This window comes from Glycine max, chromosome 1 (assembly GCF_000004515.6).
Source record: "Glycine max cultivar Williams 82 chromosome 1, Glycine_max_v4.0, whole genome shotgun sequence".
Taxonomy (NCBI): domain Eukaryota; kingdom Viridiplantae; phylum Streptophyta; class Magnoliopsida; order Fabales; family Fabaceae; genus Glycine; species Glycine max.
The window spans coordinates 56784301-56796522 of record NC_016088.4 but is presented as its reverse complement, the minus strand read 5'-3'; the positions used below and the strand labels follow the sequence as shown (position 1 = coordinate 56796522).

Here is a 12222-nt window from a genome sequence, read left to right as displayed (position 1 = left end):
TTAACAGTGAATAGTACTAATACATAATCTGTTACATTTTTTAAATAAAATACTAAAAATAATATAGAAATTTTATGGTAATATAGAGAGTGGCCTTAAAAATCCATGGAATGCCTAATTTGATATGTGGTGAAAAGCAAGTGGATCAGAATTGAGCCACCAAGGCGCTGAGAATGTGGAGTAAAAATGAGCCACGAGAGAGAGAGAGAAGGTGATTCCAATGGAGGGGGGAGATGGGTGCCAAAAAGATGGTGATACAAAGGATAAGGGAGATATTTGTTTTCTTATTTTATTTTAAATATAAATCCATCTCAATCGTATAAATATTTACAAAAATTTAAAATGAGCTCACTTTACTCTTTAAATAAAACTCATTTGGAGACAAATTTCAAATTTATTGGTGCTTGCACTGAATATTTACATTCGGATAAAAAACACTCTAGTTTATTTTTTTATAAAAAATTGTCCTACTAAAAATAAAATCTCAATTCCTCAATTCCAAACCTAAATATATGCATGTAATATGATAATAACCCTATAATAGTTCATCCAATAAACTCTTGTATCATCTTATAATTTTTTAATATGAATTAAGTCAATGTCTAAAAAGTAACTTATAAAATAAGACTTATTTTTCATTTATATATTTTATTTTAATCATATCATATTATCTTTAGTGATATAAGATCTTCAACAGAATCATGATCAGGATACCATCCACCATTCTACCAAGTACAGACACTAACAGTCCAAGTCATCCAATTGATTGCACTACCTTTTTTCTACTATTAATAATTATCCATCTTTTTTCTAATATCAATAAAATTATCCTTGCGTGACTATGCCCCCCACAAATCTTGGAAGAAAGAGAATGAGGATAAGGACGAGAGCGAGGAAATGATGACACTTCCTGATAATTTTACGAAGTATTTAAAATTTTAAATCTTCCCTTTTTTTAGCAAATAAATAAATAAAATAAAATCTTTTTTTTAAATCTAGATAGTTCCTGTTTTAAGATGTTATATAAATAGTTATAATTTAGTACAAACTACAAGTATATTCTAGCCAAATGACATCCTATCATTTGAAAAATATTACTCTAATATCCCTATATATGCTACTAATATCTCTTAATTATTTAAAAAATATTACACTGTATTATTCTGTAAATGTTAAAGAAAAAGAGGTTGCATGTAATCTCCAAATTCTCAAAGAAAGTTAGTATTAATAAATTAAGATAAATAATCTCATCTTATTACACTTATCTTTGTTATCAAATGAGGCCTTAACAGCTAATCGAAAGACTTGATAAATCTAATCTCGTATGGTTAGGAATGATTTTTTTTTTCATTATGTGGATTGGTAAGAATGCTAAAATAACAAGGGTTAACAATATGCTTATTATTTTTTTACAGGTAGAAATCTAAATTTATTAGTACTATAAAATCACAAGGGACTCATATTAAATAAAAAGAATGAGACACAATTTTTTTTTTAATCTTTCGATAAATTTTACATAATAATAAAAATATTTTAATAACTTGTATTATCAATATAAAAACTTTTACACTAAATATCATCCTTAATATAATTATTAATAAAAAATTAATAAATTTAGCATACATATTACTTTATGATGATTTATTATCGAAGATAATATAAAATTATTTTGAGTAAACAGGTTATTTCATCTAATAAAAAATGTGTTCCCCAAAACAGTACATTTCAAACATTTATCGTAGTGAATTTTATAGAAACACAAAATACATTATGAGAAGAAAAACGAATAATTTAACGCAAGGAAAGTCACTTATCCTGAAATTTCGGAGAAAAGAAAAGAAGAAAAAGGTAATGGAATCAATGGAAAACAGAACACAGTGAAGGGAAGGGAAGGGAAGGGAAGAAGCAATAATTAAGAATTAAGAATGAATTAACACGCAAGTATGGGAACAAGTTCTTTCTTTCTTTTTCTCTGCATTATTATTGTGATTGATGATGATGATGGGTCTTGCGCGATCAAATATGAATATGAAGCAGCGATTGTTGAGACTTTGTTACTATTGCTTGTCTCTTATTCCGCAACTATTGCGTCTCCTCCAAAGGCTTCTCTTCAAATGTAACCTCTTTCCTTGGAATCGGAAAGGCATCACTCTCCCTCAAACCTTTTCTCTTCCCTCTCCGATTCCCCAATGGCCCCAAGGTTATTTCCCAACACACCCTTCTTCATACTCTTAACTATTTCATATCTTTTCATTATCATTTTACGTTGTCTTTCATTAAATCCTTATTCTTTTAGGAAATTAATTAATTGCCTGTTGTATATTATATTGACAAAACATAGATGCAGTTAGTTATGTGTTTTTAGTGTTGTTCTTCAATCAGAATTGAATTTCACCACGGGAAATGTTTTGACCGTGGTTTGAAATTGCCGTTGTGGTCAGTAAGAAAACCTTTACATTGCCAGCAATTGCGGCTGATGCGGCCGCAATTGCGGTCGTGATGCGGTTGCCGTGAGTCAAAATACCTTGACGTTGCGGTCCAATATATTTAAAACCATGGTATTGACTTTTAATTTGAACATTTATCATGGATTATCGAGATGAAACTTCAATTCTAATTAGAGATCAATACAGAGAGTATTTAAGGAACTGTATCTAAGTTTTGTGAATATGATGAACAATACAATGTTAGAACATGTTTTTGTAACTTGTGTCTCTAAATTAATTATTGATCCATGCTGTGATTTTGTGTATGTGATTACAGGACAAGGTTTTGCTTCTGTAATTGTAAACCTTGGGGGAATAGAAGTGTGCAAGGTCACTGGGTTTGAGTTTGTTTGGAACAGCAACATCGGAAAGCCTGTTGCATTCTATAAACCTGTGGGAATACCAGATGGGTTCCATATCCTTGGACACTATTGTCAGTCCAGCGACAAGCCGTTACGGGGTTTTGTGCTTGTTGTTAGGGAAGTGGAAACTGCTTCATCTGAGACAAGCAACCGTGACAAGTTAACAGCCTTGAAGAATCCCCTTGACTACATGTTAGTATGGTGTTCCAATGCAGGAAGTAAGGAATTGCCAATTGGTTCTGCTTATTTTTGGGTGCCCCAGCCTCCTGAAGGTTACAGTGCCCTCGGCTTTTTGGTTGCTAACATGCCTGACAAGCCCAATTTGGATGAAATGATTTGTGTTCGTGCTGACCTCACTGATAAATGTGAACCTTACCGGCTGATGCTTGATGCTGCTTCTGTAATTCCTGAGTTTCCATTTCAGGTGTGGAGTTTGAGACCTCGTGACCGTGGCATGCTGGGGAAAGGAGTTTCAGTAGGGACTTTTTTCTGCACTAGTTGTTGGAACAATGGAGATGAGCTATCTGTTGTGTGCTTGAAGAACCTAAATCCTGTGCTGCCAGCAATGCCACGCCTCCACTAAATACATGCACTTATAGAGCATTATGGTCCTACTGTTTTCTTTCATCCTGAGGAAGTTTACTTGCCTTCTTCTGTTGATTGGTTTTTCAATAATGGAGCCTTGTTGTACCGAAAGGGCGTGTCCACGGGAGAGGCCATTGATGCAGCTGGCTCAAATTTGCCAGGTGGGGGAAGAAATGATGGGGAGTTTTGGATAGATTTGCCAAGTGATGATAAAAGGGATTTTGTCAAACATGGGGACTTGAAGAGTGCTAAGCTTTATGTTCATGTGAAGCCTGCTCTTGGTGGAACTTTTACTGATATTGCTATGTGGGTGTTTTGCCCTTTCAATGGACCCTCCACCCTGAAAATTGGAATTACAAGTAGGGCTTTTAGTAAGGTTGGAGAGCATGTTGGTGACTGGGAGCATTTTACACTTCGTATATGCAACTTCTCCGGAGAATTGTGGAGTATATATTTCTCACAGCACAGTGGTGGTAAATGGGTGGATGCCTATGAATTGGAGTATATTGATGGCAATAAAGCTGTTGTCTACTCATCAAAAAATGGACATGCAAGTTACCCCCACCCTGGAACATATCTCCAAGGATCTTCAAAACTTGGGATTGGCATTAGGAATGATGCTACTCGTAGTAATTTGTATGTGGATTCTAGCGTTCAATACGAGCTTGTTGCAGCCGAGTATCTAGGAGATGTTGTCAGAGAGCCTCAATGGTTGCAGTTTATGAGAGAGTGGGGTCCAAAAATTGTTTATGATTCTAAAACTGAGCTTGATAAGATAATAAATGCTCTTCCTGGCGGGCTTCGCAATTCATTTGGTAGCTTGATTAAAAAGCTTCCGGTAGAGCTGTATGGTGAGGAAGGTCCTACAGGGCCAAAAGAGAAAAATAACTGGATAGGAGATGAAAGATGGTGAATTTATATATATGATACTTATACATATCACACGAATTAATTGGTCAAATCGGCAAGTTCTTTTTCTAGGCCAGAAATGTTGTAATAATATGTTGTATATTCATAGTGAGAGAAAAAGTTATATGCTTGTATTATAGTTTTGGGTGGTGCTTATGTATATTGTTTATTGGGTTTGGAATAGGGAGCAAGGTCAAATTTAGGATTTGTTGTCTGGGAATTAGTGTATTACATGAGAGTTCTTGTACTGTGTCTGATGTCCCAGTGTGATTTGTTATCCATGCCAAAAAATAATTTAGCATGAGTGTAAATGATTCAATGAAAGTTTTTCCACATTGCCTGTGTTTCGTCCATGCCAAAAAAAAGAGCACTACAATGAATCGAATTCCATACTAAAATATGAAAACTTTGCTTAATAAAAATGTGAGAATGACAATGATTCAATGGAAATTCTTGCACCTTGCTTGTGATCCTTAAGTGCAGGCCAAATAGTAAAAGTTAACACTGACAAATTATATCATAAAATATGAAAACTTTGCTCTCGTTGAGAGTCGAACTCAAGACCTCCCGCTTACTAAACGGGTGCTCTAACCAACTGAGCTACGAGAGCTGCTTATTGAAATCAATATTACTTTAGATAAAAACCTATACATTTGGTTTAGTGTGTGTTTAGATAACCTCCCAAATCATGATAGACTATGATGAGATAACTTTGATTTTGTCCCAATTTTGTATATTTGGATTGTTTCAAAGTCATGATAAAGTTGAAGTCAATAGCATAATTTCTACTTTTATTAAAATTAGTTCTACACTAAGCAATTATGTAAAATCAATTTCATTTTAAATTAATTTTGTCATTATCAAATCCAAACACACACTTAATATAGGTAGTGTCGCAATCAATCCAATCATTATATTGAACATAATAGATAATAAGAAAAAAAATTCAGGAAAAAGACGGTAAGGTAAGATTCATTTATGAAATTATTTCTAAAAAATAAAGAATTAGTTTGGTCTTCCAAAAATATAAATATTATCAAATTGATTCACTATTAATAAATATATCAAAATGATTACTTGGAATTAAAGGACTAAATTAGTGGATTCATTATTGAATGACTATTAAAAATGTGTTTCGTCCAATTTTGGAACAAAAATAAAAGGATGAATTTTAATTATAGATATAAAGAAAAAATATTCTTATTTTATGCTACATGATAACTGCTAAATATGAACTATTTTTTATAATAAAAATATGTTGAAAATATCTTTAAAAATATTTATTTAGCAGTTATTTTTGGCTTAAATGATAAGAATTGATATTTTTATTATTTATGACTTGCAGATATGAAAAGGATGGATTAAAAGAAAAAAAATTGAGAAAATATAAAAAATATGAAAAAGAAAGATTTTCAACATCAGGCTCAAGTCCACTCTAACAACTATAAGAAGGGAGTCAAGTCAAGAAAGAAAGGAAAAAGTCTCACAACCCACACACTGGGTCTATCCCTTAGGAGAAATCATCTTTCCTTATTATTAGTCATCTATCACTTTCTTCCATCCACCTCAACCCCACAAAGTGTAAAAGTCTCTCATGAAAATGAGAGAGGCTAACCCCGTTAATTGGGACCTAGCAGGCCTAAAAAGCCAATAAATGTATTGTAATATCTCACATCTATCAATGCAATTAGGTGTTTTCTTTCCTATTATCTTTTCTTATTTTAATTTCATGTATTATTTATCTTTGCATCATTTTTAAGGGTTAAGTGCTTGAGAGAGAATAATTCCTAATAGAAATACAATGAAAGTTTTGCATGCATCATTTCTAGGGATTAGTTGCTTGAGAGGATAATTTCTAATAGAACTAAAAGGAAGGGGTATCTTAATAAAATCATTGTTAGACATAGAGTGATTGCATTATGCTCATGCGTCAAAGCAAACATTTAGAATTAGAACTTCATGCATTTTATTTATTGAGTCTTTTGCAAATGAATTTGAGAGATAGACAAATAAAATAGGCTTCTCATCATGAGGAATCAGGGACAAGTAAATGAACAAATATGAGTAAAATAGAATCACCTAAATTGATAATAAAAAAAATCATAAACTCATACATCCTAAACAAACAAGGCATACCATGTCCCCACATTATCACATATTAAATTTTTCTTTTCATCTCTTTATGTTAATCTTTTCCTTTTTATATCTTATTTTTTATCTTTTATTTTTATCTTTAAATCTTTATCTTATCTACTATATTTTAAATTCTTTATTTATTGCTTTTAATTTGGGTTTGCATTAATTTAAGTAGAAACAAAATCCATGTGAATTCGAAACTCGGACTTCCGAATACTTTATTACTTTTGACAAATTTAATACACTTACCAATTAGTTAACACTACTTATCTTATTTTATTTAAAATATTTATATCATTTTATATGCATACTTTTCCCCCCTTCTTTTCCTTTCTTTTTCATCCTTATCAAATAACCTAAAAATTGTTTTACTTTCTACTCTTTTACTTTTCTATTTCTTTGTTTCCTTTTACTTTTTTTAAGAATCATTTTACGTTCTTTCCTTCATAAACCAAACATTCCTAACAATTAACATTGAGAGGTCAAGTTCGACAAGACTTGAATTATTGCCATAACAAAATTGCAAAATCAGTATAAGAATTATATATTGACCTTTCACGTCAGTAGAACCATATCTAGAAGTCGGACCATAAAACTAATGTATTAGATTAGTAAATATTTGTATAAGAACATATACTGTAAGAAAAATCATTTTGGAAGAGACAGTGATATACCATTTGATAATTTCACAAGCTTAATATTTATTTATTTTTTGACTGCCGCATGCTTAATATTTATATGACATCAAATAACCACCATTGTTTTGGACGCTACAACCACACATAATAAAGGAAAAAAGAGAAATGGGGTAGATCATGGGAAAATGAACCAAGAGATACAAATCCGCAATCAGGGGCATCAAAATACCAATAGAATTCGTGAGTCTCAAATTAGTTTTCATTTATCATGCTCAAACTTCTATACACTGCAAAGTCATATCTAAGCACCTTGAAAGTCAAAGCATCTATATAATTCATCAGCTATAGAGGTAACCTAATGCAACTCAAAAAAATTGATTACTTTTTTACAACATCCTTGAGTGAAACTGGCCAAACCCTGCACGTTCCTCAATGACAAAGGCTAAAATACCTGCATTATACAATACCCATAATGATGGAATGATAAACAGGAAGGTAACTCATGAACATTGAACAGTAAGATAGTTCAAACCTATATTAGAAGGATGAGGTTCCTATTGAAGAGTATCCAGCAGCTTTTCTTTCCTTCAGTGTTGAAGCCAACCAGTCCAGGCCCTCATAAAGACCATCTCCCTTAAGTGCACAAGTGCCTTGTATGTGCCATTTTCTATTCTTTAGATCAAAGAGACCTAGTCCTTCACACACTTCCATTGGCGTCATTGCCCCTCTCTACAAAAGAAAAAGAAAATGTTAACAATTATAACCACACTAGAGCACAATGCAAAACTCATTGTTTGAGGAGAATATTTTTTTCAAGAGGAAAAGTATGCTATATTAGTGGATATTAATAATTAGTAAATTTATATAGCACATAATAAACCAGCAGAGAACAAAACAATTCCAAAAGTTCGTCTTTGCCACCTGCTAGGTCTATATATCTTGAAAAAACATTTTATCAATTCCAGAAGTTAACTTCGGCTATCAGCTTGGTACATATCTAGTCTAGCAAAATATTTCCAACCCATTCATTCCCCATCAAGCAATCAATCTCTGTAGGTTAACAATTCGTGACTGTGCAGGGGCAAACACAAGCCTGCAATTTATCCAATTATCATTATCTGCTCATAATAGAGGAAAAAGAAAGAACAAAAATGGCTCCATATAGTAATCTAAAATGACAAGTTGAATTTTATACCATTATATGAGATGAAACTAGAAGTGTTGGTGATATTTGAATGGCACAAATTTGTCTAAATCTTTCACTAAGAAGGCAGGTTGGGTGGATAGAGTCAGACCCTTTGAAGAATGGTTCTGGAGGGCTATTTGGAGTATGGATGAAGAGAAGAAGGCTTTAAGAGTTAAGACCGTATGGTTTACTTCTGGTTATCTTTAGAGTTGTTGTCTTATGTCTCTAACAGATCCAGTTTTACTTTTACCATTTGCTGAAATTTAATTATGAAGAACGGGATCAGCATGGACCATATTTCTGACCAGTTGTTCTTAAGAGGCTTTGATACCATCATCCCAAGAGGTCTATGATCTTTAAAACTTAAGTTGTTAAGTGCAAACTAGCCCATGAAAAGTTTCATATTCTAACACAAGATTTAAAATAGCAGTAAATACAATTCAGAGACCTTCTAACTAATTTCGTATGATTTTCATTGTTTCAATGATTTGAGTAATATAAAACCTAAAAGTAATTGTATCATGTCTGAATTTCAGACATCCTCTTGGTATATTCAGTAAACAATGTCAACCAGTTACATGTGTTTGGCTCCTATGTGATATCCAGTCGTAGAGATAACCTTAATTTCAGGTAATGCAACTAAGAGAACACAGATAAAAAAAAAGTAACAAACACATACCAGGTCCTGTTTGTTGGCAAACACCAAGATGACACTATTGAGCATAAATGGGTCATTTATGATTGTCTGCAAGTAATCCATGAACCAATTCAAAATTTGTTTAGAATAACAAGCACACACATATGAAAGTGAATTTGATTTTGTCACCTGAAATTCCTGCTTTGCTTTACCAATTCTCTCACGGTCCAGGCTATCAACAACATAAATCTGCATAAGTGCACACGTCAACAAATATATCAACCTTGCTACCTTATGCATGTAGACCTTTCTTTCCAGGCCTCTACTGGACTGATTAATGATGGTGAAAGAAGGAAATTTTTTTTAATAAAAAAACAACCAGCTTAACATAACTTTTCTTTCACCGAGATAAAAGCATGAAAATTAATTCTCACCAGGCCATCTGTGTTGTCAAAGTAGTGCCTCCAAAGTGGCCTTAGTTTCTCTTGTCCTCCAACATCCCAGACTGTGAAAATAACATTCTTATACTGAACTTTCTCCACATTGAAACCTGCAAGGCAATATAAATTTAAAAACCTAGAGAAACATTATGTAGACTCATTTGCTGGCCAAAACTAACAAGCGGCGCCAATACCATATAGACATTCAACAACTATCACTAAAAGAAACATGTTCATCTTTAGAGTTTTACACAAAAATTTGAAAGTGCAGAGCAATTCTAAGACACGCTAGTCTTGTGAGTTGTGACTTTTAGCCTATGTCACTAAATCTGTTGAAACTCGAAACACGGTTGCATGAATACGTTTGTGCCAATTCACTTTTCATCACAACAAACTTATTCCTACAAAAACCAGCTTATCATAAAAAGGCTTCAACAGTCATTACGAAGTCAACAAAACAAAAATACAACTCTGCTAATCCTCGAATTTATGCAATCAAAGAAACAAAAATTAAAGAAGGATGAACAAATATGTTTTAGGAATTTGCAAAATTTTAAATAATAAGACCCACCAATTGTAGGAACGGTGGATAAAACTTCTCCAATGTGAAACTTGTAAAGTATAGTTGTTTTGCCAGCAGCATCAAGACCAAGCATCACAACCTGAACAAACAGATCAAGGAAATAATAAAGTTAATAATAAATTGAGTGTAAAAAATTAACGTTTAACAAGCAAGCAGAAAGTTACCCTCATCTCGGTGTTGCCGAAGAAGGTGTCAAAGAGCTTTCGAAAAGCTTGACCCATGCCGGTGCCGGGTCCGAGTATCAAAAATTGAAAGGTAAAAAATTTGGATTTTCCAAAAATTGAAAGATCAAAAAAATGAGCTGAGAATGAATGAATGAATGAGAAAGTTGCTCAACTTTGAACAATCAACTAACCTTCCTTTTGGCTTCTTCCTTCCTTCCAAGAACTTTCTCCCTATGTAAGCACCAACAAACAACAAAAACTCAATTTTGAATTGAATTGAAATTGAAAGAAACACAATAGTACACAATTTTATTTATATTTTAAGCTAAAAAAATATTTTTCATATAATATTACATTTATTTTTAATTTAGGATTTATCCTCACAGTACTTTTTTTGCTCAAATAGATTGTCTATACTTGGTTAAAATTTTTTTGCCTATAATGAAGGATAATCGAGATTGATACTAAAAGATTTTATGTCATTTATTGTCATTGTAATATCATGAATTATAATTCAGCAAAAATAAATCATGAATTATAAAATTACTGCAATATATATAAACCAAATTAAAAAGTGAATGCTACTTTTAAAGATCATAAATAATATCCAGTTTCAATTTAGTCTATAATAATAATATCAAACTGCGACACTTATGATTATTATAATATAAAAAAATTTAAAGATTTATATAAGAATCAATAAAAATTATACCACGTTTAAAATCAAAATTATTACTTAACTAATGAGTTTGAAGCCTATCCATCCATATCGAAGATAATTAATTTTGTAGTTATCTTTACTGGTCCCACGAAAGATTTATTTATATAATAATATATAGATATACAATATATAATAAATGGCGTAAGTAGGACAATATAAATATCGCTGAATAAGAAATATTAAGCATAATAAATTTTTGAAAATTCATTGTTTTCGTGTGACAGTAAGTAATTAAATGTAATTCCCGTGCCATTAAAAATTGACTGAATTAATAAAATTAACAGTAAAACACCATTTAAGTTGTACAACATTCTCAATTAATTTAATCTAAAATTCAAAAAAGTTACATGACTTAACCATAATATTAACATGTGACAGTAAGTAATTAAATGTGTGCTTGATTCTTCAATTAGGGAATATACAATTGACTTAATAGTCAAAAGAAAAAAAAAACAATCCAACAATCCCAAGTTTGAATCTCTCCCTAACAAAAAAAACTAACAATTAATACTTATCAATAAAAAAAATCTCCAAAAAACATTAAAATATCAATTAGCATGATTTTAAGTAAATTTTTATGTATTTAATTTTACATTAAAAAACTGATTTTAAAACATTAATTAATTCTAAACTAAAACAATTTTAGATAATTTTTGCATTAGATAACAGTTTTATACAGAATTTTATTATTAACTTATTTTAATTATTTAAATAGATTATATCACTTCGAAATCAAATTCTTTTTATTCATTGGAATAATAAAAGGATAGGAAAAAAAAATACGACTAAAGCTATTCCTTAACTAAAGGGTGTTTTCATTCCTATCAATCAACATAATAAAATATCATAAAAAGGATACATATTCCACAAGACATACCAGATGTCCCACTTTTGCTCATAAAAAATTCTATTGTTCCTCCGTCTCCCTATCCACCACAATGCTGAAGCAAAAACAAATACATGGTTAAAGCATTTGAAGTTGGGCTTAGAAATTGTGATTATAAAGGAAGTTGGGCTTAGAAAGAAATTGTGGTTGAATAGTTTCTTTTGCATGGGAGATTCCTTGGACAGGGGGTTTCTTGCACCCCATAAAAACCAAGCAACACCTTTACATGATTCGAGAAGTTTTAGCCGCAAACTATGAGAACAGGCTTGGCATGCAATTGAACTCGCGACGAGGCAATGAAACAGTGAAATTCGTAGCAAAGAATCATGCACCAACAACTAAACTAGAATGCGAATTTTCTCTGGTATTTGCAATTTCACTACCTAACTATGCAATTTTCTCGGGTCGTGATCAACGATTGGTACTAAGCTGCACAGCCACAACGACTATACAGAAAATAATACCCACAACGCATTAATCAATAAAGGA

The 12222-nt window shown here is 31.8% G+C and overlaps 1 protein-coding gene, 1 non-coding gene and 1 pseudogene across 6 annotated transcripts; 1 reads left to right on the top strand and 2 right to left on the bottom strand.

Moving 5' to 3' along the window:
- Window positions 1–1810: 1810 nt before the first annotated feature.
- LOC100794885 (uncharacterized) lies at window positions 1811–4675 on the top strand (annotated as a pseudogene).
- A 203-nt stretch (window positions 4676–4878) lies between these two features.
- On the bottom strand, window positions 4879–4952 carry TRNAT-AGU (transfer RNA threonine (anticodon AGU)). The gene has a single exon. It is a non-coding gene; the product is annotated as a tRNA-Thr (tRNA).
- Window positions 4953–7357: 2405 nt separating this feature from the next.
- Window positions 7358–12212, bottom strand: LOC100305554 (uncharacterized). Of its 5 annotated transcripts, none has more exons than XM_014775985.2 (8): window positions 11725–12212; window positions 10318–10357; window positions 9951–10041; window positions 9374–9489; window positions 9129–9188; window positions 8982–9047; window positions 7649–7845; window positions 7358–7567 (listed from the first exon to the last, which is right to left on the bottom strand). In XM_014775985.2, the coding sequence occupies exons 1-7, from the start codon at window positions 11898–11900 to the stop codon at window positions 7654–7656; spliced, it is 741 nt and encodes a 246-aa protein (XP_014631471.2). In that variant the 5' UTR covers window positions 11901–12212; the 3' UTR covers window positions 7358–7567; window positions 7649–7653. The 5 variants fall into 5 exon arrangements, 4 of the variants coding, with proteins under 4 accessions (XP_014631471.2, XP_006572792.1, XP_040872320.1 ...); NM_001250076.1 differs by lacking the exon at window positions 11725–12212 and adding an exon at window positions 10127–10173 and having other exon boundaries at window positions 7517–7567; window positions 10318–10380; XR_005892107.1 differs by lacking the exon at window positions 11725–12212 and having other exon boundaries at window positions 7649–8209; window positions 10127–10536.
- Window positions 12213–12222: the final 10 nt, after the last annotated feature.

Bases quoted from the DNA above. Each gene is read 5' to 3' on its own strand.
- LOC100305554 (XM_014775985.2), bottom strand. From the start codon at position 11,900: ATGCAAAAGAAACTATTCAACCACAATTTCTTTCTAAGCCCAACTTCC. The intron at 10,358-11,724 runs GTATGTCTTGTG...GTGCTTACATAG, and splicing joins GAGCAAAAGTGGGACATCTG to GGAGAAAGTTCTTGGAAGGA. The intron at 9,189-9,373 runs GTGAGAATTAAT...GCACTTATGCAG, and splicing joins TTGACAACACAGATGGCCTG to ATTTATGTTGTTGATAGCCT.